Source organism: Mobula birostris, chromosome 4 (genome assembly GCF_030028105.1).
Source record: "Mobula birostris isolate sMobBir1 chromosome 4, sMobBir1.hap1, whole genome shotgun sequence".
NCBI classification, from domain to species: domain Eukaryota; kingdom Metazoa; phylum Chordata; class Chondrichthyes; order Myliobatiformes; family Myliobatidae; genus Mobula; species Mobula birostris.
This window is the reverse complement of record NC_092373.1, coordinates 1,900,809-1,925,433: the sequence shown is the minus strand read 5'-3', so window position 1 is coordinate 1,925,433 and position 24,625 is coordinate 1,900,809. Positions and strand designations below refer to the sequence as shown.

The following is a 24,625-nucleotide window of genomic DNA, read 5'->3' as shown; positions in this document are numbered from 1 at the left end:
ATTTAAAACTGATTGCTCTGTATACGGTGCGGAGTCTAATGGCCACACGAGTCCTATTGACTGACACTAGTTAGGAACTGCTGGGCAACAGTCTCCTGTCCCAGTTAAGTGGCATAGTGTCCTAAATAAATGAAGGGAATCCTGGATACTTCCTTGATTTGTTTTTTTAAGAGTTGTCTGAAATAAGTGGATGCCCCAATTAACCAATGGCCCAATTAACTGAAAATCCACTGTACCCTCAAAGACATATCACATCCAAGACCATCAGACCACAGGTGCAGAATTAGGCCATTCAGCCCATTGAGTGCACTCCGCCATTCCACCATGGCTGATCCCGGATCCCACTCAACCCCACACACCTGCCTTCTCGCCATATCATTTGATGCCCCGACCGATCAGGAAACTATCAACTTCCGTTTTAAATAAACCCACAGACTTGGACTCCACCAAAGTCTGTGGCAGAACATTCCACAGATTCACTATTCTCTGGCTAAAATAATCCCTCCTTACCTCTGATCTCAAAGGTCACCCCTCAATTTTGAGGCTGTGCCCTCTAGTTCTGGATACTTGCACCATAGGAAACATCCTCTCCACATCCACCATATCTAGTCCTTTCAACATTCCGTAGGTTTCAATGAGATCCCTCGCATTCTTCTAAATTCCAGTGAGTACAGACCCAAAGCTGTCAAACATTCCTCATGTGTTAACCCCTTCATTCCCCCCAATCATCCTCATGAGCCTCCTCTGGACTCTCTCCAATGACAACCCATGCTTTCTGAGATACAGGGCCCAAAACTGTTGACAATACTCCAAGTGCGGCCTGACCAGTGTCTTATAAAGGCTCAGCATTATCTCCTTGTTCTTATGTTCTATTCCCCTTGAAATAAATGCCAACATTGCATTTGCCTTCTTTACCACAGACTCAACCTGTAAATGAACCTTCTGGGAGTTTTGCACAAGGTCACCCAAGTCCCCCTTTGCCTCTGATGTTTGAACCTTCTGCCCATAGTCCACACTATTGCTCCTTTCATCAAAATGCATTATGGTACATTTCCCAACACTGCATTCCATCTGCCACTTTTTTGCCCATTCTTCCAATTTGTCTAAATCCTCCTACAATCGCATTGCTTCCTCAGCACTACCTACCCCTCCACCTATCATCGTATCATCTGAAAACTTTGCCACAAAGCCATCAGTGCTATTATTTAAATCACCGACAAACAATGTGAAAGGTAGCAGTCCCAGTATTAACCCCTGAGGAACACCACTAGTCACCGACAGCCAACCAGAAAAGGCCCCTTTATTCCCACTCTCTGTTTCCTGCCGGTCAGCCATTCCACTATCCATGCCAGTATCTTTCCTGTAACACCATTGGACTTTATCTTGTTAAGCAGCCTCAGGTGTGGCACCTTATCAAATGCCTTCTGAAAATCCAAGTAAACGACATCCACTGCCTCTCCAAATGGAAAAGAGGAAAGAGAGGAAAGTGACAGTGGATGGAAAGAGAGAGTTGGAGCTGGAAGGGTGAGGGATAATACAATACTGTAAAAGATTCAAGATTGTTTCATGTCATTTCTAGTAAACAAGGTAAAGGAGAATGAAATAATTGTTACTCTGGATACGATGCAGCACAAAAAAACACAACAAGATAAAGAACACAATAATAACAAAAACACTGAAAATATCAATACATAAGATAGCTGATTACCTCACACGTCTTGCACTGATTGCTAGGTAAATTGGTCTAACAACAGAAGGATATTCACATATAGACTTGCAGTTTTGGGCCCCTTATCTAAGAAAAGATGTGCTGGAATTGGACAGGATCCATAGAAGGTTCATGAGAATGATTCCAGGAATAAAAGGGTTAATATATCTGGAATGCTTGAGGGTTCTGGGCCTGCACTCACTGGGGTTGACAAGAATGAGAGGGATCTCATTGAAACCAATCGAATATTGAAAAGCCTAGGTAAGTGGATTTGGGGAGAGTCTAAGACCAGAGGACACAGCCTCAGAACAGAGGGACATCTATTTAGAACAGAGATGAGGAGAATTTGCTTTAGTCAGAGGGTGGTGAATCTGTGGAATTCATTGCTACAGAGGCCAGTTCATTGAGTATATTTAAAGGGGAGGTTGATAGGTTCTTGATTAGTCAGGTCAGGAAAGGTTATGAGGAGAAGGCAGGAGAATGGGGTTGAGAGGGATAATAAATCAGAACTTGAGTTATAGGAAAGGATTGAATAGGTTAGGACTTTATTCTTCAGAGTGTAGAAGATTGAGAGGAGATTTGATAGAGGTATACAAAATTATGAGGGATATAGATAAGGTAAATGCAAGCAAGCTTTTTCTACTGAGGTTGCATGAGACCAGAACTAGAGGTCATGGATTAAGGATGAAAGGTGAAATGTTTAAGGGGAACATGAGAGGGAACTTCTTCAGTCAGAGAGTGGTGAGTGTGTGGAACAAGCTGCCAGGGGGTGACAATGTGGATTTGATATCAACATTTAAGAGAAGTTTGAATAGGTACATGGATGGGAGGGGTGTGGGAAATCTTTCTGGTGCTGGGAAAAAAGACACTGACTACCAATCCTATCTACGGATGGGAGGGGTGTGGGAAAAAGACATTGACTACCAATGCTGTCTCTGTCATTCATAGTTTTACAAACCTCTCTAGCATCACCTCCACTTCCTTGTAAAAGTATTCAGCTCCAAACCCTTTGTTCATATAAATGAGTATACAACCAGGGGTTTTGATCAATTTAACTGAGAATTTTTAATTGCGAATCACATGCTCCTTCCTTTTCACAGTAGAGCCCAAAAACAGGGAAAACTGTAAAGCATAAAAAACTAAAAATTCAAAAGCTGAAATGTCAGCAGCTCAAGGGTATTCATCCCTTTGCTCAGCACTTAGTTGAACTACCTCTCACAACCATTACAGTCAGTATTCTTTTTGGATAAGTCTCTATTAGCTTTGCACAACATGATGCCAGGTACCCCGTCACTATGGTGGAGGTGGCATTATGCCAGGTACCCCGTCACTATGGTGGAGGTGGCATTACGCCAGGTACCCCGTCACTATGGTGGAGGTGGCATTATGCCAGGTACCCTATATAAAGTATGGTGGAGGTGGTATCATGCTTTTTGGTTGTTTTTCAGCAGCAAGGACTGGAAATCTGGTCAGGATTGATGGGAAGATGACTGTTGCTAAATACAGAGAGGTCCTGGATAAAACCCTGCTAGCATCTGCCAGAAATCTTAAACTGGGAGGAAGTTCGTCTTTCAGTAGGGCAATGATCCAAAGCACATTGCCAGAGTGTGGATCATGGAGTGGCTTCAAATGAAGAAAGTTGATGTCCTTGAGTGGCCCAGTCAGAGTGCTGACTTAACCCGATTGAATATCTCTGGCAAGACCTCAAGGTTGCTGTCCATCATTGCTCCCCAATTAACCTGGCACAGCTTGTCACTACCTTCAGGAAGGAGGTACAGGAGCATCAGGACCAGGACTGTCAGACTGTGAGACTAATGAATACCCTGCCACCACCGAGGTCTCGTCACTAGGACTGCGAGCTGATTACTCTTTACCTGTGCTGCTTTCTGCATGTATTTTGAATCATATTTTATTATTTATGGTAATATTTTGTTTTATGTGCTGTGTATATGTTTTAGACCAAAAGACCATAAGACATAGGAGCTGTATTAGGCTATTTGGCCCATAGAGTCTGCTCTGCCATTCAATCATGGCTGATCCTTTTTTCCCCTCCTCAGCCCCACTCCCCCACCTTTGATACTGTGTCCAATCAAGAATCTATCAATCTCTGCCTTAAATACACTCAATGACCTGGCCTCCACAGCTGCCTGTGGCAACAAATTCCACAAATTCACCACCCTTTGGCTAAAGAAATTCCTCTACATCTCTGTTTTAAATGGACGCCCCTCTATCCTGAGGATGTGCCCTCTTGTCCTAGACTCTCCCATCATGGGAAATATCCTTTCCACGTCTATTCTGTCTCGGCATTTCAGCATTCCCAAAGTTTCAAAGAGACCCCCCCCCCACCATCCTTCTAAATTCCAGCTAGTTTAGACCAAGAGCTATCAAATATTCTATCATATGATAACTCTTTCATTTCTGGAATGAACCTTCTGAACCGCCTTTGCACTCTCTCCAATGCCAGTACATCTTTTCTTAGATGTGGAGCCCAAAACTGTACACAATACTCGAGGTGAGGCCTCACCAGTGCCTTATAAAGCCTCAGTATCACATCCCTGCTTTTGTATTCTAGACCTCTTGAAATGAATGCTAACATTACATGTGTCTTCCTCACATTGATTTCTACTACCGAAGTGCATGACCATGCATTTACAACATTGTATCTCATTTCCCATTCTCCTAATCTGTTTAAGTCCTTCTGCAACCTACCTGTTTTCCTCAACACTACCTGCCCCTCCACCAATCCTCGTGTCATCTGCAAACTTGGCAACATAGCCATCTATTCCATCATCTAAATCATTGATATACAGTATAAAAAGAAACAGGCCCAAAACCGATCCCTGCAGATCACCACTAGTCACTGACAGCGAACCAGAAAAGGATCCTGTTATTCCCACTCACTGCCTCCTACCAACTGGCCGATGTCCTAACCATGCCAGTAACTTTCCTGTAATACCATGGGCTCTCAACTGATAAGCAGCCTCATGTGTGGCACCTTGTCAAAGGACTTCTGAAAGTCCAAATATACAACATCCACTGCATCCCCTTTATCTATCCTACTTGTAATCTCCTCAAAAAAATTCCAACAGGTTCATCAGGCAAGCCTTTCCCTGAAGGAAACCACGTTGACTTTGCCCTATCTTGTTCTGCATCACCAAATGCTCATAACCTCATCCTTAAAATTGACTCCAACATCTTCCCACTACTGAGGTCAGGCTAACTGGTCTAGAATTCCTTTCTGCTGCCTTCCTACTGCAAACCTCATTTCCAGAAAAGTTGGGATATTTTCCAAAATGCAATAAAAACAAAAATCTGTGATATGTTAATTCACATGAACCTTTATTTAACTGACAAAAGTACAAAGAAAGAGTTTTCAGTAGTTTTACTGACCAACTTAATTGTATTTTCTAAATATACACAAATTTAGAATTTGATGGCTGCAACACACTCAACAAAAGTTGGGACAGAGTTAAAATAAGATTGAAAAGTGCACAGAATATTCAAGTAACACCGGTTTGGAAGACTCCACATTAAGCAGGCTAATTGGTAGCAGGTGAGGTATCATGGCTGGGTGTAAAAGTAGCATCCATCAAAGGCTCAGTCTTTGCAAGCAAGGATGGGTCGTGGCTCACCCCTTTGTGCCAAAATTCGTGACAGAATTGTTAGTCAGTTCAAAAGGAACATTTCTCAACACAAGATTGCAGAGATTTAGATCTTTCAACATCTACAGTACATAATATTGTGAAAAGATTCAGAGAATTCAGAATTCATGCTACTGTGACAATTATAGCCACCTGGACTCGGGAGTACTTCGGAAAACCATTGTCACTCAACACAGTCCGTCGCTGCATCTAGAAATGCAACTTGAAACTGCATTACGCAAGGAGGAAGCCATACATCAACTCCATGCAGAAACGCTGGCAAGTTCTCTGGGCCTGAGCTCATCTTAGATGGACCGAAAGACTGTGGAAACGTGTGCTGTGGTCAGATGAGTCCACATTTCAGCTAGTTGTTGGAAAAAACAGGCGTCGAGTTCTCCGTGTCAAAGATGAAAACGACCATCCAGATTGTTATCAGCGAAAGGTGCAAAAGCCAACATCTGTGATGGTATGGGGGTACATCAGTGCCCACGGCATGGGTGAGTTGCATGTATGTGAAGCTACCATTGACTCTGAAAATGAATGGCGCATCACGAAGAGGAGAATCAGACAACGGAGACCACGGACTGTTGAGCAGCTGAAGTCTTATATCAAGCAAGAATGGACAAAATTTCCAATTGCAAATCTACTACAATTAGTATCCTCAGTTCTAAAACGATTAAAAAGTGTTATTAAAAGGAAAGGTGATGTAACACAATGGTAAACGTGTCTCTGTCCCAACTTTTGTTGAGTGTGTTGCAGCCATCAAATTCTAAATTTGTGTATGTTTACAAAATACAATTAAGTTGGTCAGTAAAACTATTGAAAATCTTTTCTTTGTACTTTTGTCAGTTAAATAAAGGTTCACGTGAATTAACATATCACAGAATTTGTTTTTATTGCATTTTGGAAAATATCCCAACTTTTCTGGAAATGGGGTTTGTATTTTAAAGGAGGGTGGGTATACCATGGTCTGGATGAATGTCGTTGCATCTGGTTGTATATGTGTACAGTCAGGTGACTATAAACTTGACTGTGGTCTAGAGGAACGTTGTTTCGTTTGGTTGTATATCTGTACAGTCAGGTGACTATAAACTTGACTGTGGTCTAGAGGAACGTTGTTTCGTTTGGTTGTATATGTGTACAGTCAGGTGACTATAAACTTGACTGTGGTCTGGAGGAATGTTGTTTCGTTTGGTTGTGAATGTGTACAGTCAGGTGACTATATTGACTGTGGTCTGGAGGAACGCTGTTTCGTTTGGTTGTATATGTGTACAGTCAGGTGACTATATTGACTGTGGTCTGGAGGAACGCTGTTTCGTTTGGTTGTATATGTGTACAGTCAGGTGACTATATTGACTGTGGTCTGGAGGAACGCTGTTTCGTTTGGTTGTATATGTGTACAGTCAGGTGACTATATTGACTGTGGTCTGGAGGAACGCTGTTTCGTTTGGTTGTATCTGTGTACAGTCAGGTGACTATATTGACTGTGGTCTGGAGGAACGCTGTTTCGTTTGGTTGTACATGTGTACAGTCAGGTGACTATATTGACTGTGGTCTGGAGGAACGCTGTTTCGTTTGGTTGTATATGTGTACAGTCAGGTGACTATATTGACTGTGGTCTGGAGGAACGCTGTTTTGTTTGGTTGTATATGTGTACAGTCAGGTGATGATCACACTGCAGAGAGTGCGGCAATGGAGACAGCGGCTTGGGCTGCCTGGTGTGTCTCCTTCCCCCACACCCACACAGCATGAACAGTTGTCTTGCACTCACAATGTAGCAGGGCTCACAGTAAGACCTCTTCTCCACCGCGTAGAAGGCCTGTCCTCGCAGCTTGTGGCCGCAGGTCACGCAGGTGAAGCAATCCACGTGGAAGACTTGGTCCATGGCGGTACAGCCAGCTCCATCCCCAATGACACTCTCCCCACAGCGCACACACTGGCCTGCAAAAAGACAGTTTGCCATAAATACGGCAGCCTGGCATGGGACAATCAACACAAGGAACTGTCCTCTTTCCCATTTTATTTATTTATCTCATGTTGGGAAAACTCACGCAGTCATGTGGGGGAATGTACAAAGTCCTTCCAGAGGCACTGGAATTGAACTCTGAACTCCGGAATATTGTGCTTCCGTGGCACCTGAGTTGATAGCTACAGCCCCATATAACCCAGCAACAGTACATCTCATTTGTCCTCTTTTCTGCTTATTTATTTACATTTTTACAATTCTTGTTGAAACCTCTAGTCATTTTTTTATGTATGGTTCTGAACAACACATTTCACGATATATGTCAGTGATAATAAAGCTGGTTCTGATTCCGAATCGGACACCTTCTGGCCCAATGAGCCTGCACCATTCAATTGGATTCAGAATCAGAACTAGGATAAGTATCAATGGGAGTAGGCAGTTTAAAAGGTTGGCAGGGATTAGATGGGCCAAAGGCTGGTTTCTGTGCTGAGATTTGCCATGACTCTATCACTAGTATATGTTCTGAAATTTGTTGTTCTGCAGCAGCAGTACATTGCAACCTATAATAAGGTAACTATAATTACAGTGAGAAAAATATATTAAAAATTAAAATTAAGTACTATAAGTTGTGCAAAAAAGAGGGAAAATAGTGAGGTAGTGTCCATGGGTTCATCATCCATTCAGAAATCTGAGGCTGCTCCTGAATCGTTGAGTGTATCTTCAGGCTCCTGGACCTCCTGCTTGATTTCAGCAATAAGAGGGCATGTCCTGGGTGATGATAGATTTTTGAAGCATCGCTGTGTGAAGGTGTCCTCATTACACCCATGTGACCAACCTGTATGTACTCGGACTGGAGCACCCGGAGCAAACCCACGCAGTCACAGGGAGAACGTACCAACTCCTTACAAACAGCAGTGGGAACTGAAGACTTGTTAGAGCAATGCACTACAGTACAGCTCAGCTTCTCTGTGCTCTCTCCATGAAACTCTCACAGGACATCGAACATCATAAGACAGCGGAAGCCCTTCAGCCCACAATGCTGTGCCAAACATTTAACCTGCTCAAAAGTCAGGAAGTTATGTTGCAGCTTTATAAAACTCTAGTTTGGCCACATCTGGAGTATTGCACACAGTTCTGGTCACTCCACTACAGGAAGGATGTTGAGGCTTTGAAGAGGGTGCTGCCTGGATTAGGGGGCACGTGCTATAACGAGAGGCTGGACAAACTGGGGTTGTTTTCTCTGCAGCAGTGGAGGCTGAGGGAGGATCGGATAGGGATTCATAAGGTTATGAGAGACATAGATAGGGTAGACAGATACTATCTTTCCCCCAGGGTTGAAATGTCTAATACCAGAGGGCATGTATTTAAGGAGAGAGGAGGTAAATTCAAAGGAGATGTGAGAGACAATTTTTTACACAGAGGGTGCTGGGTGTCTGGAATGCATATTTAATTTTACTGACAACACCACTGTTATTGGCCAAATCAAAGGTGGTGACAAATCAGCATATAGGAGGGAGATTAAAAATCTGGCTGAGTGGTGTCATACCAAGCTCTCACTCAATGCCAGCTAATTATTGAGTTCAGGAGAAGGAAACCAGAGATCCGTGAGCCAGTCCTCATTGGCGGAGAGGATCAGCAACTTTAACTTCCTCGAAATTATCATTTCAGAGGCTGTGTCCTGGGCCAAGTCGTAAGTGCAATTATGAAGAAAGCACGGCAGCACCTCTACTTCATTACAAACTTGAGAAGATTTGGCATGACATCTAAAACTTTGACTAACTTCTATAGAGGTGTGGTGGGCAGTATATTGACTGGTTGCATTATAGCTTGGTATGGAACCATCAATGTCCTTGTATGAAAAATCCTACAAAAAGTCGTGGATACAGCCCAGTCCATCACAGGTAACATCCTCACTATCATTGAGCACATCTACACGAAGTGTCGTTGCAGGAAAACAGCATCTGTCAGCAAGGAGACAACCACCACCCACCACCGCCTAGGCCATGCTCTCTCCTCACTGCTGCCATCAGGAAGAAGGTACAGGTGCCTCAGGACCCACACCACCAGGTTCAGGAACAGTTGTTACCCCTCATCCATCAGGCTCCTGAACCAGAGGGGATAACTTCACTCAACTTCACTTGATGCATCACTGAAGTGTTCTCACAACCTATGGACTCATATCACAGACTCTTCATCTCACGTTCTCTATGATATTGCTTATTTACACTATTATTACTCTTTCTTCTTTTTCTTTTGTTGCACAGATTGTTGTCTTTTGCACACTGATTGGTTGTCAGTCCAGTTGGGTGCAGTCTTTCATTGATTTTATGATGTTTCTTGGAATTACTGTGTATGCCCACAAAAAACACAAATCTCAGGGCTGTATATGGTATCATATATGTACTTCGATAATACATTTATTTTGAACTTTGAATGCACTGCTGGGGTGCTAGAGGCAGATACACAGAACACTACAGCACATTACAGGCCCTTCGGCCCACAACATTATGCCGACCATGTAACAAACTCTAGGAGCTGCCTGGAATTTCCCCAGCGCACAGCCCTCTATCTTTATAAGCTCCATATACCTAGCTAAGAGGCTCTTAAAAGACCCTATTGTATCTGCCTCCACCACCACCGCCAGCAGTCCATTCCACGCACCCATCACTGTCTGTGTGAAAAACCTACCTCTGACATCCCCTCAGATCTATTTCCAAGCACTTTCAAACTATGCCCCCACGTGTTAGCCATTTCAGCCCTGGGAAAAAGCCTCTGACTATCCACACGATCAATGCCTCTCATAATCTTATACACCTCTATCAACTCACCTCTCATCCTCCGTTGCTCAAAGGAGAAAAGGCCAAGTATCCTCAACCTAGTCTCATAAGACATGCTCTCCAATCCAGGCAACACCCTTGTAGATCTCCTCTGCACTCTCTCTATAGTACCTACATCGTTCCTGTAGTGAGGTGACAGAACTGAACACTGTACTCCAAGTGGGGTCTGAGCAAGATCTTATATACCCATAACCTCACGGCTCTTGAACTCAATCCCACGGTTGATGAATGCCGACACACCATATGCCTTCTTAACAACACTGTCAACCTGTGCAGCAGCTTTGAGTGTCCTATTGACATAGACCCCAAGATATCTCAGATCCTCCACACTGCCAAGAGTCTTACCATCTATATTATATTCTGTCTTCAAATTTGACCTACCGAAATGAATCACTTCACACTTATCTGAGTTGAACTCCATCTGCCACTTCTCAGCCCAGTTCTGCATCCTAACGATGTCCCTCTGTAACCTCTGACAATACCCCAGACTATCCACAACACCCCCAACTTTTGTGTCATCAATAACCCACCCTTCTACTTTTTCATCCAGGTCATTAATAAAAATCACAAAGAGGAGGAGGTCCCAGACAGATCCCTGAGAAACACCACTGGTCACCGACCTAATGCAGAGAACGAACAATCTACAACCACCCTTAGCCTTCTGTGGGCAAGCCAATTCTGAATCCACAAAGCAAAGTCTCCTTGGATCCCATGCCTCTTTACTTTCTGAATGAGGAACCTTATCAAATGCCTTACTGAAATCCATATACACTACATCCACTGCTCTACCTTCATCAATGTGTTTTGTTACTTCCTCAAAGAATTCAGTCAGGCTCATAAGGCATGACCTGCCCTTGTCAAGCCATGCTGAATATCCTTAATCAGATTATGTCTCTCCAAATGCTCATAAATCCTGCCTCTCAGGATCTTCTCCAACAACTCGCCCACCTCTGAAGTCAGACTCACTGGTCTATAATTTCCTGCGTTATCTCTACTCCCTTTCTTGAAAAGGAAACAACATCTACAACCCCCCAGTCCTCTGGAACCTCTCCCTTCCCCATTGATGATGCAAAGATCATCGCCAGAGGCTCAGCAATCTTGTCCCTCGCTTCCCACAGTAGCCTGGGGTACATCTCATCCGGTCCCGGTGACTTATCTAACTTAATGCCTTTCAAAAGCTCCAGCACATCCTCTTTCTTAATTTCTATATGCTCATATACATCAGGGACTATTAAAAGATGTTTAGATAGTCACATGAATGTGAGGAAAATGTATATAGACATGGTGAGGTCAGAAGAGATTACTTTAGTTGGCCTTTTGATTACAAATTTAAATAGTTTGGCACTACATTGTGAGCCGAAGGGCCTGTTCCTGTACAATACTGTTCTATGTTCCAGGTACCCTTTGATCAATCTAACCCTTCCCTCCCACGTAACTCTCCACTTTTCCATCATCCGTGTGCCTATCTAAGAATCTGTTCAATGTCCCTATTGTATCTGCCTCTCCCATCACCCCTGGCAGGGTGTTCCATGCACCCACCACTCTCTGTAAAGCACTTATACTCAGTGGCCATTGTATTACATACACCTGCTCAATGCAATTATATAGTCAGCTAATCATTTGCCAGCAACTCAATGCATAAAAGCATACAGACATGGTCAAGAGGTTCAGCTGTTGTTCAGGCCAAACATCAGAATGGGAAGAAATGTGATTCAAGCGACTTCCAACATGGAATAATTGTTTGTGTCAGATGGGGTGGTTTGAATATCTCAGAAACTGATCTCCTGGGATTTTCAGGCACAACCATCTCTAGAGTTTACATAGAATGGTGCGAAAAGCAAAAAACATCCAGTGAGTGACAGTTCTGTGGGCAAAAAACGAGAGAGGTCAGAGGAGAATGGCCGGACTGGTTCAAGAATGATAGGAAGGTGATAGTAACTCAGATAAACAAGCATTACAACAAGCATGCCGAAGAGCATCTCTGAACTCATTGAAGGGAACTCATTGAAACCCATCAAATGTTGAAAGGCCTAGATAAGAGTGGATGTGGAGAGGGAGTCCAAGACCAGAGGGCTCAGCCTCAGAATAGAGGGACGTCCACTTAGAACAGAGATGAGGAGCAATTCCTTTAGCCAGAAGGTGTTGAATGTGTAGAATTCATTGCCATGGACAGCTGTGGAGGCCAAGTCATACTTAAAGTTGGTAGATTCATGATTAGTCAGTGCATCAAAGTTTACGGGGAGAAGGCAGGAGAATTGGGTATAGAGGGATAATAAATCAGTCATGTTGGAATGGGGGAGCAGACTCAATGGGCTGAATGGTCTAGCCCTGCTGCTTATCTGATTGGTCTCACGGTGACTTCAGCTTCCCTGGTCGGCCAATAATAGACTGGTCTCCAGCAACACAAACTGGCAAACAGCTGAAGTGTTCTCCCTAGAAACACTGGAACACTGCCAGACCACGGAAGTGTCTTGGAAAAACATTCCTGACTTGGAAAAGTGCAGTGGTTGAGAGAATCCAAGCTCTGCAGCAGCCCTGGCAGCCGCTTCCCCTCTCGGCAGAGGTAGCCAGCTGTGAACTGAAAGCACACGAAGTTCCACCCCACCCTAACCAATCTTTACAGGAGCACCATCGAGAGTGTCCTGACCAGCTTCATCACCGTCCAGTACGGGAATTGCAAGACATCTGACAGCAAGTCCCCGTAAGGGACTTCCTCCAACTAAAGGTGTAGCTATGGGCATCCGTATGGGTCCTAGCTATGCCTGCCTTTTTGTTGGGTTTGTGGAACAATCTATGTTCCGTGCTTATTCTGGTATCTGTCCCCCACTTTTCCTTCGCTACATCGACGACTGCATTGGCGCTGCTTCCTGCACGCATGCAGAACTCGTTGACTTTATTAACTTTGCCTCCAACTTTCCCCCTGCCCTCAAGTTTACCTGGTCCATTTCCCACACCTCCCTCCCCTTTCTAGATCTTTCTGTCTCTGTCTCTGGAGACAGCTTATCCACTGATGTCTACTATAAGCCTACTGACTCTCACAGCTATCTGGACTATTCCTCTTCTCACCCTGTCTCTTGCAAAAACGCCATCCCCTTCTCGCAATTCCTCCGTCTCCGCCGCATCTGCTCTCAGGATGAGGCTTTTCATTCTAGGACGAGGGAGATGTCTTCCTTTTTTAAAGAAAGGGGCTTCCCTTCCTCCACTATCATTCTAGGACGAGGGAGATGTCTTCCTTTTTTAAAGAAAGGGGCTTCCCTTCCTCCACTATCAACTCTGCTCTTAAACGCATCTCCCCCATTTCACGTACATCTGCTCTCACTCTATCCTCCCGCCACCCCACTAGGAATAGGGTTCCCCTGGTCCTCACCTCTACCACCCCACCAGCCTCCGGGTCCAACATATTATAGAAACATAGAAACATAGAAAATAGGTGCAGGAGTAGGCCATTCGGCCCTTCAAGCCTGCACCGCCATTTATTATGATCATGGCTGATCATCCAACTCAGAACACCGCCCCAGCCTTCCCTCCATACCCCCTGACCCCCGTAGCCACAAGGGCCATATCTAACTCCCTCTTAAAAATAGCCAATGAACTGGCCTCAACTGTTTCCTGTGGCAGAGAATTCCACAGATTCACCACTCTCTGTGTGAAGAAGTTTTTCCTAATCTCGGTCCTAAAAGGCTTCCCCTCTATCCTCAAACTGTGACCCCTCCTTCTGGACTTCCCCAACATCGGGAACAATCTTCCTGCATCTAGCCTGTCCAATCCCTTTAGGATCTTATACGTTTCAATCAGATCCCCCCTCAATCTTCTAAATTCCAATGAGTACAAGCCCAGTTCATCCATTCTTTCTTCATATGAAAGTCCTGCCATCCCAGGAATCAATCTGGTGAACCTTCTCTGTACTCCCTCTATGGCATATTATTCTCCGTAACTTCCGCCACCTCCAACGGGATCCCACCACTAAGCACATCTTTCCCTCCCCCCCCCCGCATTCCGCAGGGATCGCTCCCTACGCAACTCCCTTGTCCATTCGTCCCCCCCATCCCTCCCCACTGATCTCCCTCCTGGCACTTACCCGTGTAAGCGGAACAAGTGCTACACATGCCCTTACACTTCCTCCCTTACCACCATTCAGGGCCCCAAACAGTCCTTCCAGGTGAGGCAACACTTCACCTGTGAGTCGGCTGGGGTGATATACTGCGCCCGGTGCTCCCGATGTGGCCTTTTATATACTGGCGAGACCCGACGCAGACTGGAAGACCGCTTTGCTGAACATCTACGCTCTGTCCGCCAGAGAAAGCAGGATCTCCCAGTGGCCACACATTTTAATTCCACATCCCATTCCCATTCTGACATGTCTATCCACGGCCTCCTCTACTGTAAAGATGAAGCCACACTCAGGTTGGAGGAACAACACCTTATATTCTATCTGGGTAGCCTCCAACCTGATGGTATGAACATCGACTTCTCTAACTTCCGCTAAGGCCCCACCTCCCCCTCGTACCCCATCTGTTACTTATTTTTATGCACACATTCTTTCTCTCACTCTTTTTTTTCTCCCTCTGTCCCTCTGAATATACCTCTTGCCCATCCTCTGGATTTCCCCCCCCTCCCCCTTGTCTTTCTTCCCTGACCTCCTGTCCCATGATCCTCTCGTATCCCCTTTTGCCAATCACCTGTCCAGCTCTTGGCTCTATCCCTCCCCCTCCTGTCTTCTCCTATCATTTTGATCTCCCCCTCCCCCTCCCACTTTCAAATCCCTTACTCACTCTTCCCTCAGTTAGTCCTGACGAAGGGTCTCGGCCTGAAACATCGACTGCACCTCTTCCTAGAGATGCTGCCTGGCCTGCTGCGTTCACCAGCAACTTTGATGTGTGTTGCTTGAGTCCCTGTAAGGGGTTGTGAGGATGCTGAGAGGATCACTGGGGTCTCTCTTCCACCCAGTAGAGATGTTTATCAGGAAGGCTGCATACGCAGGACCTTTAGCATTGTCAATGATCCCCCTCATCTGTCCAACAATCTCCTTGACCCCCAACAATCAGGCAGGGAGGTACTGTAGCATTAGGACAGGGACTGTTAATACGGGAAACAGCTTCTTCCCCCAGACTGCTGATCTCCTGTCAACACCCATGTCTTGTCATGTATGAAGTGCCAGTAGCATTATACTGCTTACTTTTTATCTTGTTTCATAATGCATCCTAATATTGTAAATTTATTTGTGGTAATATTACTTCACGTGTTGTCTGCGAGCTATATGTACACTTTGGTCCCGAGGAACGTTGCTTCATTTGGCGGTATACATGTGTCCAATTGGATGACAATAAACTGAACTTGAACTTGACCTTTCACAACAGGAGAAAGTGTATCAATAAACAGCTGCAGTTCTCTGAGGGAACAGCCAGATGCAGCTGCTGTGCCAAACATCATTCAGTGACAGAGGGCCAGGTACAGGATTGTTCATCTGAGGTGGAATCCAACTATTGTGATCCATTCATCCTGTCGGCAGCCCTCTGTCTGGGACACAGCACAGCCACAGTCCAGGACTCAGGACCCAGGACCCAGTGCTCAGTGGATCAGAGTGACACCGGGACAGCTTCTGTGAACAGGCAAATGGTGCATCTCAGCAACATCCCCACATTCAGGATACAGTGCCAGACAGTTTTGTCAGCAGTACACCTTCTGTTGCCTTAGACCTCTGTCAGTCTTAGACACATACAGTATCAACATTGAACCTGTATCTTGTTGGACCCGTGTCCGTGTTGCAGACACATTGGTATTGGACCCATCCGTGTGACATGTGTCAGTGTTGGATCGGTCGCCGTGTTGGACCCGTGTCAGTGTTGGACCTGTGTCAGTGTTGGACCTGTGTCCCTGTTTGACCCGTGTCCGTGTTGGACCCGTGTCAGTGTTGGACCTGTGTCCCTGTTTGGCCCGTGTCCATGTTGGACCCGTGTCAGTGTTGAACCCGTGTCCGTGTTTGACCCGTGTCCGTGTTGGACCCGTGTCAGTGTTGGACCCGTGCCCGTGTTGGACCCGTGTCAGTGTTGGACCCAAGTCCCTGTTGGACCCGTGTCAGTGTTGGACCCGGGTCAGTGTTGGACCCCTGTCAATGTTGGACCCATGCCCGTGTTGGACCCGTGTCTCTGTCGGACCCGTGTCAGTGTTGGACCCGTGTCAGTGTTGGACCCGTGTCCGTGTTGGACCCGTGTCCCTGTTGGACCTGTGTCCGTGTTGGACCCGTGTCAGTGTTGGACCCATGTCAATATTGGACCCGTGTGCGTGTTGGACCCGTGTCGGTGTTGGACCCATGTCAGTGTTGGACCTGTGTCCGTGTTGGAGTTGTGCCAGTGTTGGTCTTGTATTCATGTTGGGTCTGTGTCCGTGCTGGACCCATGCCAGTGCTAGACCCGTGTCATGTCGGAACTATGCTGGGGGGTGGGAACCAAACTGTAGAGACGGAAAAAAGGTGGTTGTCTCACAAATAAAGGAAGTTTGTAGACAGTGCGAGAGGGATGATAGGCAGGTGACAGACAAGGGATGCGCTCAGACTGATGGATTGAGATGTGTCTATTTTAATGCAAGGAGTACTATGAAAAAAGCGGATGAGCTTAGAGCATGGATCAGTACTTGGAGTGATGATGATGTGACCATTACAGAGACTTGGATGGCTCAGGGACAGGGTTTAGATGTTTCAGAAAGGACAGGGAGGGAAGCAAAAGAGGTGGGGGCGTGGCACTGCTGATCAGAGATAGTGTCACGGCTGCAGAAAAGGTGGACGTCATGGAGGGGTCGTCTATGGAGTTTCTGTGAGTGGAAGTTAGAAACAGGAAGGGGTCAATAACTCTACTGGGTGTTTTTTATAGACCACCCAATAGTAACAGGGACATCGAGGAGCAGATAGGGAGACAGATTCTGGAAAGGAGTAATAATAACAGGGTTGTTGTGGTGGGAGATTTTAATTTCCCAAATATTGATTGGCATCTCCCTAGAGTGAGGGGTTTAAATAGGGTGGAGTTTGTTAGGTGTGTTCAGGAAGGTTTCTTGACACAATATGTAGATAAACCTACAAGAGGAGAGGCTGCACTTGATCTGGTATTGGGAAATGAACCTGCTCACATGTCAGGTCTCTCAGTAGGAGAGCACTTTGGAGATAGCGATCATAATTCTATCTCCTTAGAAGTTAGGGAAACGTTTAACTGGATGGAGTAAGGGGAAATATGAGGCTATCAGGCAGGAACTTGGAAGCATAAATTGGAAACAGATGTTCTCAGGGAAAAGTACGGAAGAAATGTGGCAAATGTTCAGGGGATATTTGCGTAGGTACGTTCCAATGAGACAGGGAAGGATAGTAGGGTACAGGAACTGTGGTGTACAAAGGATGTTGTAAATCTAGTCAAGAAGAAAAGAAGAGCTTACGAAAGGTTCAAAAAACTAGGTGATGATAGAGAGCTTGAAGATTATAAGGCTAACAGGAAGGAGTTTAAGAATGAAATTAGGAGTGCCAGAAGGGGCCATGAGAAGGCCTTAGCAGACAGCATTAAGGAAAACCCCAAGGCATTCTACAAGTATGTGAAGAGCAAAAGGATAAGGCGTGAGAGAATAGGACCAATCAAGTGTGACAGTGGAAAAGTGTGTATGGAACCGGAGGAGTTGGCAGAGGTACTTAATGAGTACTTTGCTTCACTATTCACTACGGAGAAGGATCTTGGCAATTGTAGTGATGACTTGCAGCAGACTGAAAAGCTTGAGCATGTAGATATTAAGAAAGAGGATCTGCTGGAGATTTTGGAAAGCATCAAGTTGGATAAATCACCGGGACCGGACGGGATGTACCCCAGGCCACGTGGGAATCGAGAGAGGAGATTGCTGAACCTCTGGCGATGATCTTTGCATCATCAATGAGGACGGGAGAGGTTCCAGAGGATGGGAGGGTTGCAGATTTGTTCCCTTATTCAAGAAAGGGAGTAGAGATAGCCCAGGAAATTATAGACCAGTGAGTCTTACTTCAGTGGTTGGTAAGTTGATGGAGAAGATCCTAAGAGGCAGGATTTATGAACATTTGGAGAGGTAAATATGATTAGGAATAATCAGCATGGCTTTGTCAAAGGCAGGTCGTGCCTTACGAGCCTGATTGAATTTTTTGAGGATGTGACTAAACACATTGATGAAGGTAGAGCCATAGATGTAGTGTATATGGATTTCAGTACGGCATTTGATAAGAATCCCGATGCAAGGCTCCTTCAGAAAGTAAAGAGGCATAGGATCCAAGGAGACATTGCTCTGTGGATCCAGAACTGGCTTGCCCACAGAAAGCAAAGGGTGGTTGTAGACGGATCATATTCTGCATAGAGGCCGGTGACCAGTGGTGTGTCTCAGGAATCTGTTCTGGGACCCTACTCTTTGTGATTTTTTTAAATGACCTGGATGTGGAAGTGGAGGGATGGGTTAGTAAATTTGCTGATGACACAAAGGTTGGGGGTGTTGTGGATAGTGTGGTGGGCTGTCAGAGGTTACAGTGAGACATTGATAGGATGCAAAACTGGGCTGAGAAGTGGCAGATGGAGTTCAACCCAGATAAGTGTGAGGCGGTTCATTTTGGTAGGCCAAATATGATAACAGAATATAGCATTAATGGCAAGACTCTTGGCAGTGTGGAGGATCAGAGGGATCTTGGGGTCCAAGTCCATAGGACACTCAAATCTGCTACGCAGGTTGACTCTGTGGTTAAGAAGGCATACGATGCATTGGTCTTCATCAATCGTGGGACTGAGTTTAAGAGCCAAGAGGTAATGTTGCAACTATATAGGACCCTGGTCACACCCCACCTGGAGTACTGTGCTCAATTCTGGTCGCCTCATTACTAGAGGGATGTGGAAGCCATAGAATGGGTGCAGAGGAGATTTACAAGGATGTTGCCTGGATTGGGGAGCATGCCTTATGAGAATAGGTTGAGTGAACTTGGCCTTTACTTCTTGGAGCGACAGAGGATTGGAGGTAACTTGATAGAGGTGTACAAGATAATGAGATGTATTGATCGTGTAGATAGTCAGAGGCTTTTCCCCAGGGCTGAAATGGCTAGTATGAGAGGGACACACATCAAAGTTGCTGGTGAACACAGCAGGCCAGGCAGCATCTCTAGGAAGAGGTCCTTGGGTCTCAGCCTGAAACGTCGACTGTACCTCTTCCTAGAGATGCTGCCTGGCCTGCTGTGTTCGCAAGCAACTTTGATGTGTGTTGCTTGAATTTCCAGCATCTGCAGAATTCCTGTTGTTTTAGTATGAAAGAACATGGTTTTAAAGTGCTTGGAAGCAAGTACAGAGAAGACGTCAGTGGTAACATTTTTATGCAGAGAATGGTGAGTGCGTGGAATGGGCCGCTGGCGTCAGTGGTGGAAGCGGAGATGATAGTGTCTTTTAAGAGACTCCTGGATGGATACAAGGAGCTTAGAAAAATAGAGGGCTATTTGCGCGTGGAAGGTCATGTTTGACAAATCTTATTGAATTTTTTGAAGAGGTTACTAGGAAAGTTGACGAGGGCAAAACGGTGGATGTTGTCTATATGAAATTCAGTAAGGCCTTTGAAAAGGTCCCACACAGAAGGGTGGTTAGGAAGGTTCAATCGTTAGGTATTAATACTGAAGTAGTAAAATGGATTCAGCAGTGGCTGGATGGGAGATGCCAGGGAGTGGTGGTGGATAACTGTTTGCCAGATTGGAAGTCGGTGACTAGTGGTGTGCCTCAGAGATCTGTGCTGGGTCCAATGTTATTTGTCATATACATTAATGATCTGGATGATGGGGTGGTAAATTGGATGACTAAGTATGCAGATGATACTAAGATAGGTGGAGTTGTGGATAATGAAGTAGGTTTTCAAGACTTGGAGAGAGATTTAGGCCAGTTAGAAAAGTGGGCTGAAAGATGGCAGATGGAGTTTAATGCTGATAAATCTGAGGTGCTACATTTTGGTAGGACTAATCAAAATAGGACATGCATGGTAAATGGTAGGGCATTGAAGAATGCAGTAGAACAGAGGGATCTAGGAATAATGGTGCATAGTTCCATGAAGGTGGAATCTCATGTGGATAGGGTGGTGAAGAAAGCTTTTGGTATGCTGGCCTTTATAAATCAGGGCATTGAACATAGGAGTTGGGATGTAATGTTGAAATTGTACAAGGCATTGGTGAGGCCAAATTTGGAGTATAGTGTGCAGTTTTGGTCACTGAATTATGGGAAAGATGTCAACGAAACAGAGAGAGTACAGAGAAAATTTACTAGAATGTTACCTGGGTTTCATCACCTAAGTTACAGAGAGGTTGAACAAGTTGGTTCTTTATTCTTTGGGACGTAGAAAGTTGAGGGGGGACTTGATAGAGGTGTTTAAAATTATGAGGGGGATAGATAGAGTTGACTTGGATAGGCTTTTTTCCATTGAGAATGGGGGAGATTCAAACAAGAGGACATGAGTTGAGAGTTAAAGGGCAAAATTTTAAGGGTAACATGAGGGGGAACTTCTTTACTCAGAGAGTAGTAGCTGTGTGGAACGAGCTTCCAGCAGAAGTGGTTGAGGCAGGTTCGATGTTGTCGTTTAAAGTTAAATTGGACAGCTATATGGACAGGAAAGGAATGGAGGGTTATGGGCTGAGTGCAGGTCGGAGGGACTAGGTGAGGGTAAGAGTTCGGCACAGACTAGAAGGGCCGAGATGGCCTGTTTCCGTTCTGTAGTTGTTATATGGTTATATGATAAGCCTAAGTAGTTCTGAGGTAAGGACACGTTCGGCACAACTTTGTGGGTCAAAGGGCCTGTATTTTGCTGTAGGTTTTCTATGTTTCTATATTTCTAACAATCTGTAATGGTGTAACAAGATCACCCACTTCATTTCTTATACTCTGTGCATTGAGATAAAACACTTTGAGTATTACATTTGCTACACTTTTTGATTCTGCATCCCTTATGCACTGATAGTCACCCTGCTCACCTCAATTATGTCCTGTCATCTGCCTGCCATTCCTGACAGTATGACTGCACATTATCTTTACTTTTTTATCATTTGTCCTACCCTGAGTGTCTTCACTCTGGTTTCCACCTCCACCCCACCGCCAAATCAGTCTAAATTCTCCCCAGCAGATCTACCAAACCTGCCTGCGAGAATATTGGTCCCCTCAGGTTCAGGTGCAGCTTGTCCCTTTTGAACAGGTCATCCCTCCCCCAGAAGAGATCCCAGTAATCCAAGAACCTGATGCCCTGCCCCCTGCACCAGCTTCTCAGCCACGCATTTATTTGCCAAATCATCCTGTTCCTACCCTCACTGGCACGTGGCACAGGCAACAATCCAGAAATTACGACCCTGGATGTCCTGCTTCTCTGCTTTCTATCTAGCTCTCTAAATTCTTTTCTCAGGACCTCTTTGCTTTTCCTTCCTATGTCATTGGTACCAATATGTACCAAGATATTTGGCCACTCTCCCTCTCTCTCCAAAATACTGTGGATATAGCGTGTGACATCCCTGACCCTGGCACCTGGGAAGCAACATACCATCTGTGTGTCCTGTTCACGTCCACAGAATCTCCTGTCTGTTCCCCTGACTATTGAGTCCCCTGTCACTACCACTCCCTTCTTCTCTCTCTTTCCCTTCTGCCCTGTGGACCTATGCTCAGTGCCAGTAAGCTGGTCTCTGTGGCATTCCCCTGGAAGGTTGTCCCCCAGAACAGTATCCAAAGCGGTATACTTATTTTCGAGGGGAATGGCCACAGGGTGCTCTGCACTAACACAAATGCCTATTCACATTTCCATTCCTCCTGACAGTCACCCAGCTACTCACCTCCTGCAACTTCGGGGTGACCACTTCCCTGTAACTCTGATCGATTATCTCCTCACTCTCCTGTACAAGCTGAAGGTCAACCAGCTGCTGTTCCAGATCCCTAACACAGTCTTCGAGGAGCTGCAGCCGGATGCACTTCACGCAGATGTCGTTGCCCGGAGACTGATCTCCCAGGACTCCAGCATCCGGCACGAAGAACACACAACGGCCATTTACTACACTAGGTATGGTAAGAGAAAACGAAAAGGAACCTTAACATAAGCTTACCCAGGGCCAACACCTCTTTCCAGCCAAAACCTCCTCTGAAGCAAAGCCTGACACTCCTCCTCTCACCACTGGCCTACTCCCAACAATGGTCGCCCTGCATGTCCTTTCTGTACTTTTAAACAAATGTCGCTGACCTGCGAAAAACTTGGTCACTGTGGCTTGCTCCTGCTGCTGATTGGACTGTGTCTATGTTGCACCTGTGACCATGTTGGACACGTGTCCGTGTTACACCTGTGTCAATGTTAGACCCATATCCGTGTTGGACCCGTGTCCGTGTTACACATGTGTCAATGTTAGACCCATATCCGTGTTGGACCCATGTCTGTGTTACACCTGTGTCAATGTTAGACCCATATCCGTGTTGGACCCGTGTCCATGTTACACCTGTGTCAGTGTTAGACCCATATCCGTGTTGGACCTGTGTCCATGTTACACATGTGTCAATGTTAGACCCATATCCATGTTGGACCCGTGTCCATGTTACACATGTGTCAATGATAGACCCATATCCGTGTTGGACCTGTGTCCATGTTGGACCCGTGTCAGTGTTGGACCTGTGTCTGTGTTGGACCCGTGTCAGTGTTGGACGTATATCCATGTCAGAATCATGCTGGGTACTGCCTAGATTAAAGAACATGTCTCTCGAGAATAGGTTGAGTGAGCTTGGGCATTTCTCTTTGGAGTGAAGGACGGTGAGAGGTGAATTAATAGAGGTGGATAGGGTGGTAAGAGGGCAGATCGAGTGGAAAGCCAGGGTGTCCCAGGGTGTAAATGGCTTATGTGAGGGAAGTATCGGAGGGTTGTCAGAGATAGAGTTACCATGTGAGGAACGTCTGGCTGCTCTTGGTCAGTATTCCCTGGGGCGCAGGAGAATGAGGGGGGATCTTATAGAAACATTCCGATTGTTAAAAGGCCTGAACAGATTAGCAATGGCAAAGTTATTTCCCATGGTAGGGGAGTCTAGGACAAGAGGGCACGACTTCAGGATTGAAGATGTCCATTTAGAACAGAGAGAAGAGAGATGCGGAGAAATTTGTTGCCAACAGAGGCTGTGGAGGCCAAGTCATTGGGTGTGTTTAAGACAGAGATGGATAAGTTCTTGGTTAGCCAGGATACGAGGAGAAGGCAGGGGAGTGGGGATGACTGGAAGAGTTGGATCAGCCCATGATAGAATGGCGGAGCAGACTCGATGGGCCAAATAGCCTACTTCTGCCCTTATAATTTACGGTCTTTGCACAGAGAGTGGTGGCTGTATGGAACACACTGCCGGGGTGGTGCTAGAAGCAGATACATTAGCAGTGTTTAAGGCACTCTTAGACAAGTGCACGGACTGTAGAAAAATAAGAGATACTGAGAGAAAGTCAAACTTGTTATTTTAGATCGTGGTTAGACAAGCTCTCGGATGGTTCTCTTTACCAAAGTACTCATCAGATGGTGGATGGTCCATGTCATACAACATCTTCTTCGTGAGACGGTCCAGCTCATCCTCTGGTCTGGCCACAGGGACATTTGGTGCAGGAGCCGGAGCTGGAACCGGATTCTGAACTGGAACTGGAGCCGGGGCTGAAACGGGAGCCGGAGCTGGAATAGGAGCCGAAGGCTGGTAGACATTCTGAAAGAAAGAGAAGATTTTATTGTCAGCTGACTGAACATATATACAACTAAATGAAACAATGTTCCGCTGGACTATGGTGCACCCACACAACATCTATCACTCACAGTGCATAAAATAAAATATAATTCAAAATGCATGTAGTACGCAGTACAGATAAACAGTAAACAGGAGAAGGCTGAGGAGAGGGAAAAAAATGATCAGCCATGATTGAATGGCGGACCAGATGGGCCCAATGGCTGAACTCAGCTGCTATGTCTTATGGTCTTTTGGTCTAAAATATATATTACACATGTAAGGGGTTTCTTCTTTCATGTTACTGTGTAGTCTAATTAAAATGGCTTCTTTGTTATGTTATAATTGAAATGGCTTCTTTGTTATGTTAACTGCTGAGAAAGTCCTCCCGCTAGTAGTTTGCTTGGATTATGTTACTGATAAGAGGATGAACAAACCAATTGGGATAGATGTTATTCTTTCTGTGTGTCTGTAAGTTATTGTGATGCGCGGGTTTTTTGGGCAGAAGGCAGGAGAGCGAGACAAAGGATGAACAAGGTGCTGTGAGTCCGCTAACGGGGTCGGACCCCGCGCAGGAGTCCGAAGTCCAGGGTGTTCGGCGAGGAGGGGAGACAGAAGTGGACTCGTCTGGTCGACCACTGTTGTTGGTCCCAGGCGGCAGGTCGAGGTGGTCTGAGGGGATCGCAGGGGAAGAAGGAGGGTCCCGAGCTCCAACTGTTTGTGCACGAAGATATTGAACTTTGATAAGTGTGGCGCCT

The 24,625-nt window shown here is 45.6% G+C and overlaps 1 protein-coding gene and 1 long non-coding RNA gene across 8 annotated transcripts in view; one reads left to right on the top strand and one right to left on the bottom strand.

The window, feature by feature from the left end:
- LOC140196127 (uncharacterized) overlaps window positions 1-24,617 on the top strand; it is a 74,361-nt gene extending 49,744 nt beyond the window's left edge. Inside the window, exons 2-3 of the long non-coding RNA XR_011885622.1 lie at window positions 22,043-22,197; window positions 23,620-24,617. This is a non-coding gene — a long non-coding RNA (uncharacterized lncRNA). The remainder of the gene's footprint in view (window positions 1-22,042; window positions 22,198-23,619) is intronic.
- LOC140196126 (lipoma-preferred partner homolog) overlaps window positions 1-24,625 on the bottom strand; it is a 477,606-nt gene that overhangs the window by 52,549 nt on the left and 400,432 nt on the right. For all 7 annotated transcript variants that reach the window (XM_072254856.1, XM_072254853.1, XM_072254855.1 and 4 more), the window contains 2 exons: window positions 23,657-23,852; window positions 7,121-7,290 (listed from right to left, as the gene is read on the bottom strand). In XM_072254856.1, the coding sequence (XP_072110957.1) occupies window positions 7,121-7,290; window positions 23,657-23,852 (366 nt within the window). The remainder of the gene's footprint in view (window positions 1-7,120; window positions 7,291-23,656; window positions 23,853-24,625) is intronic.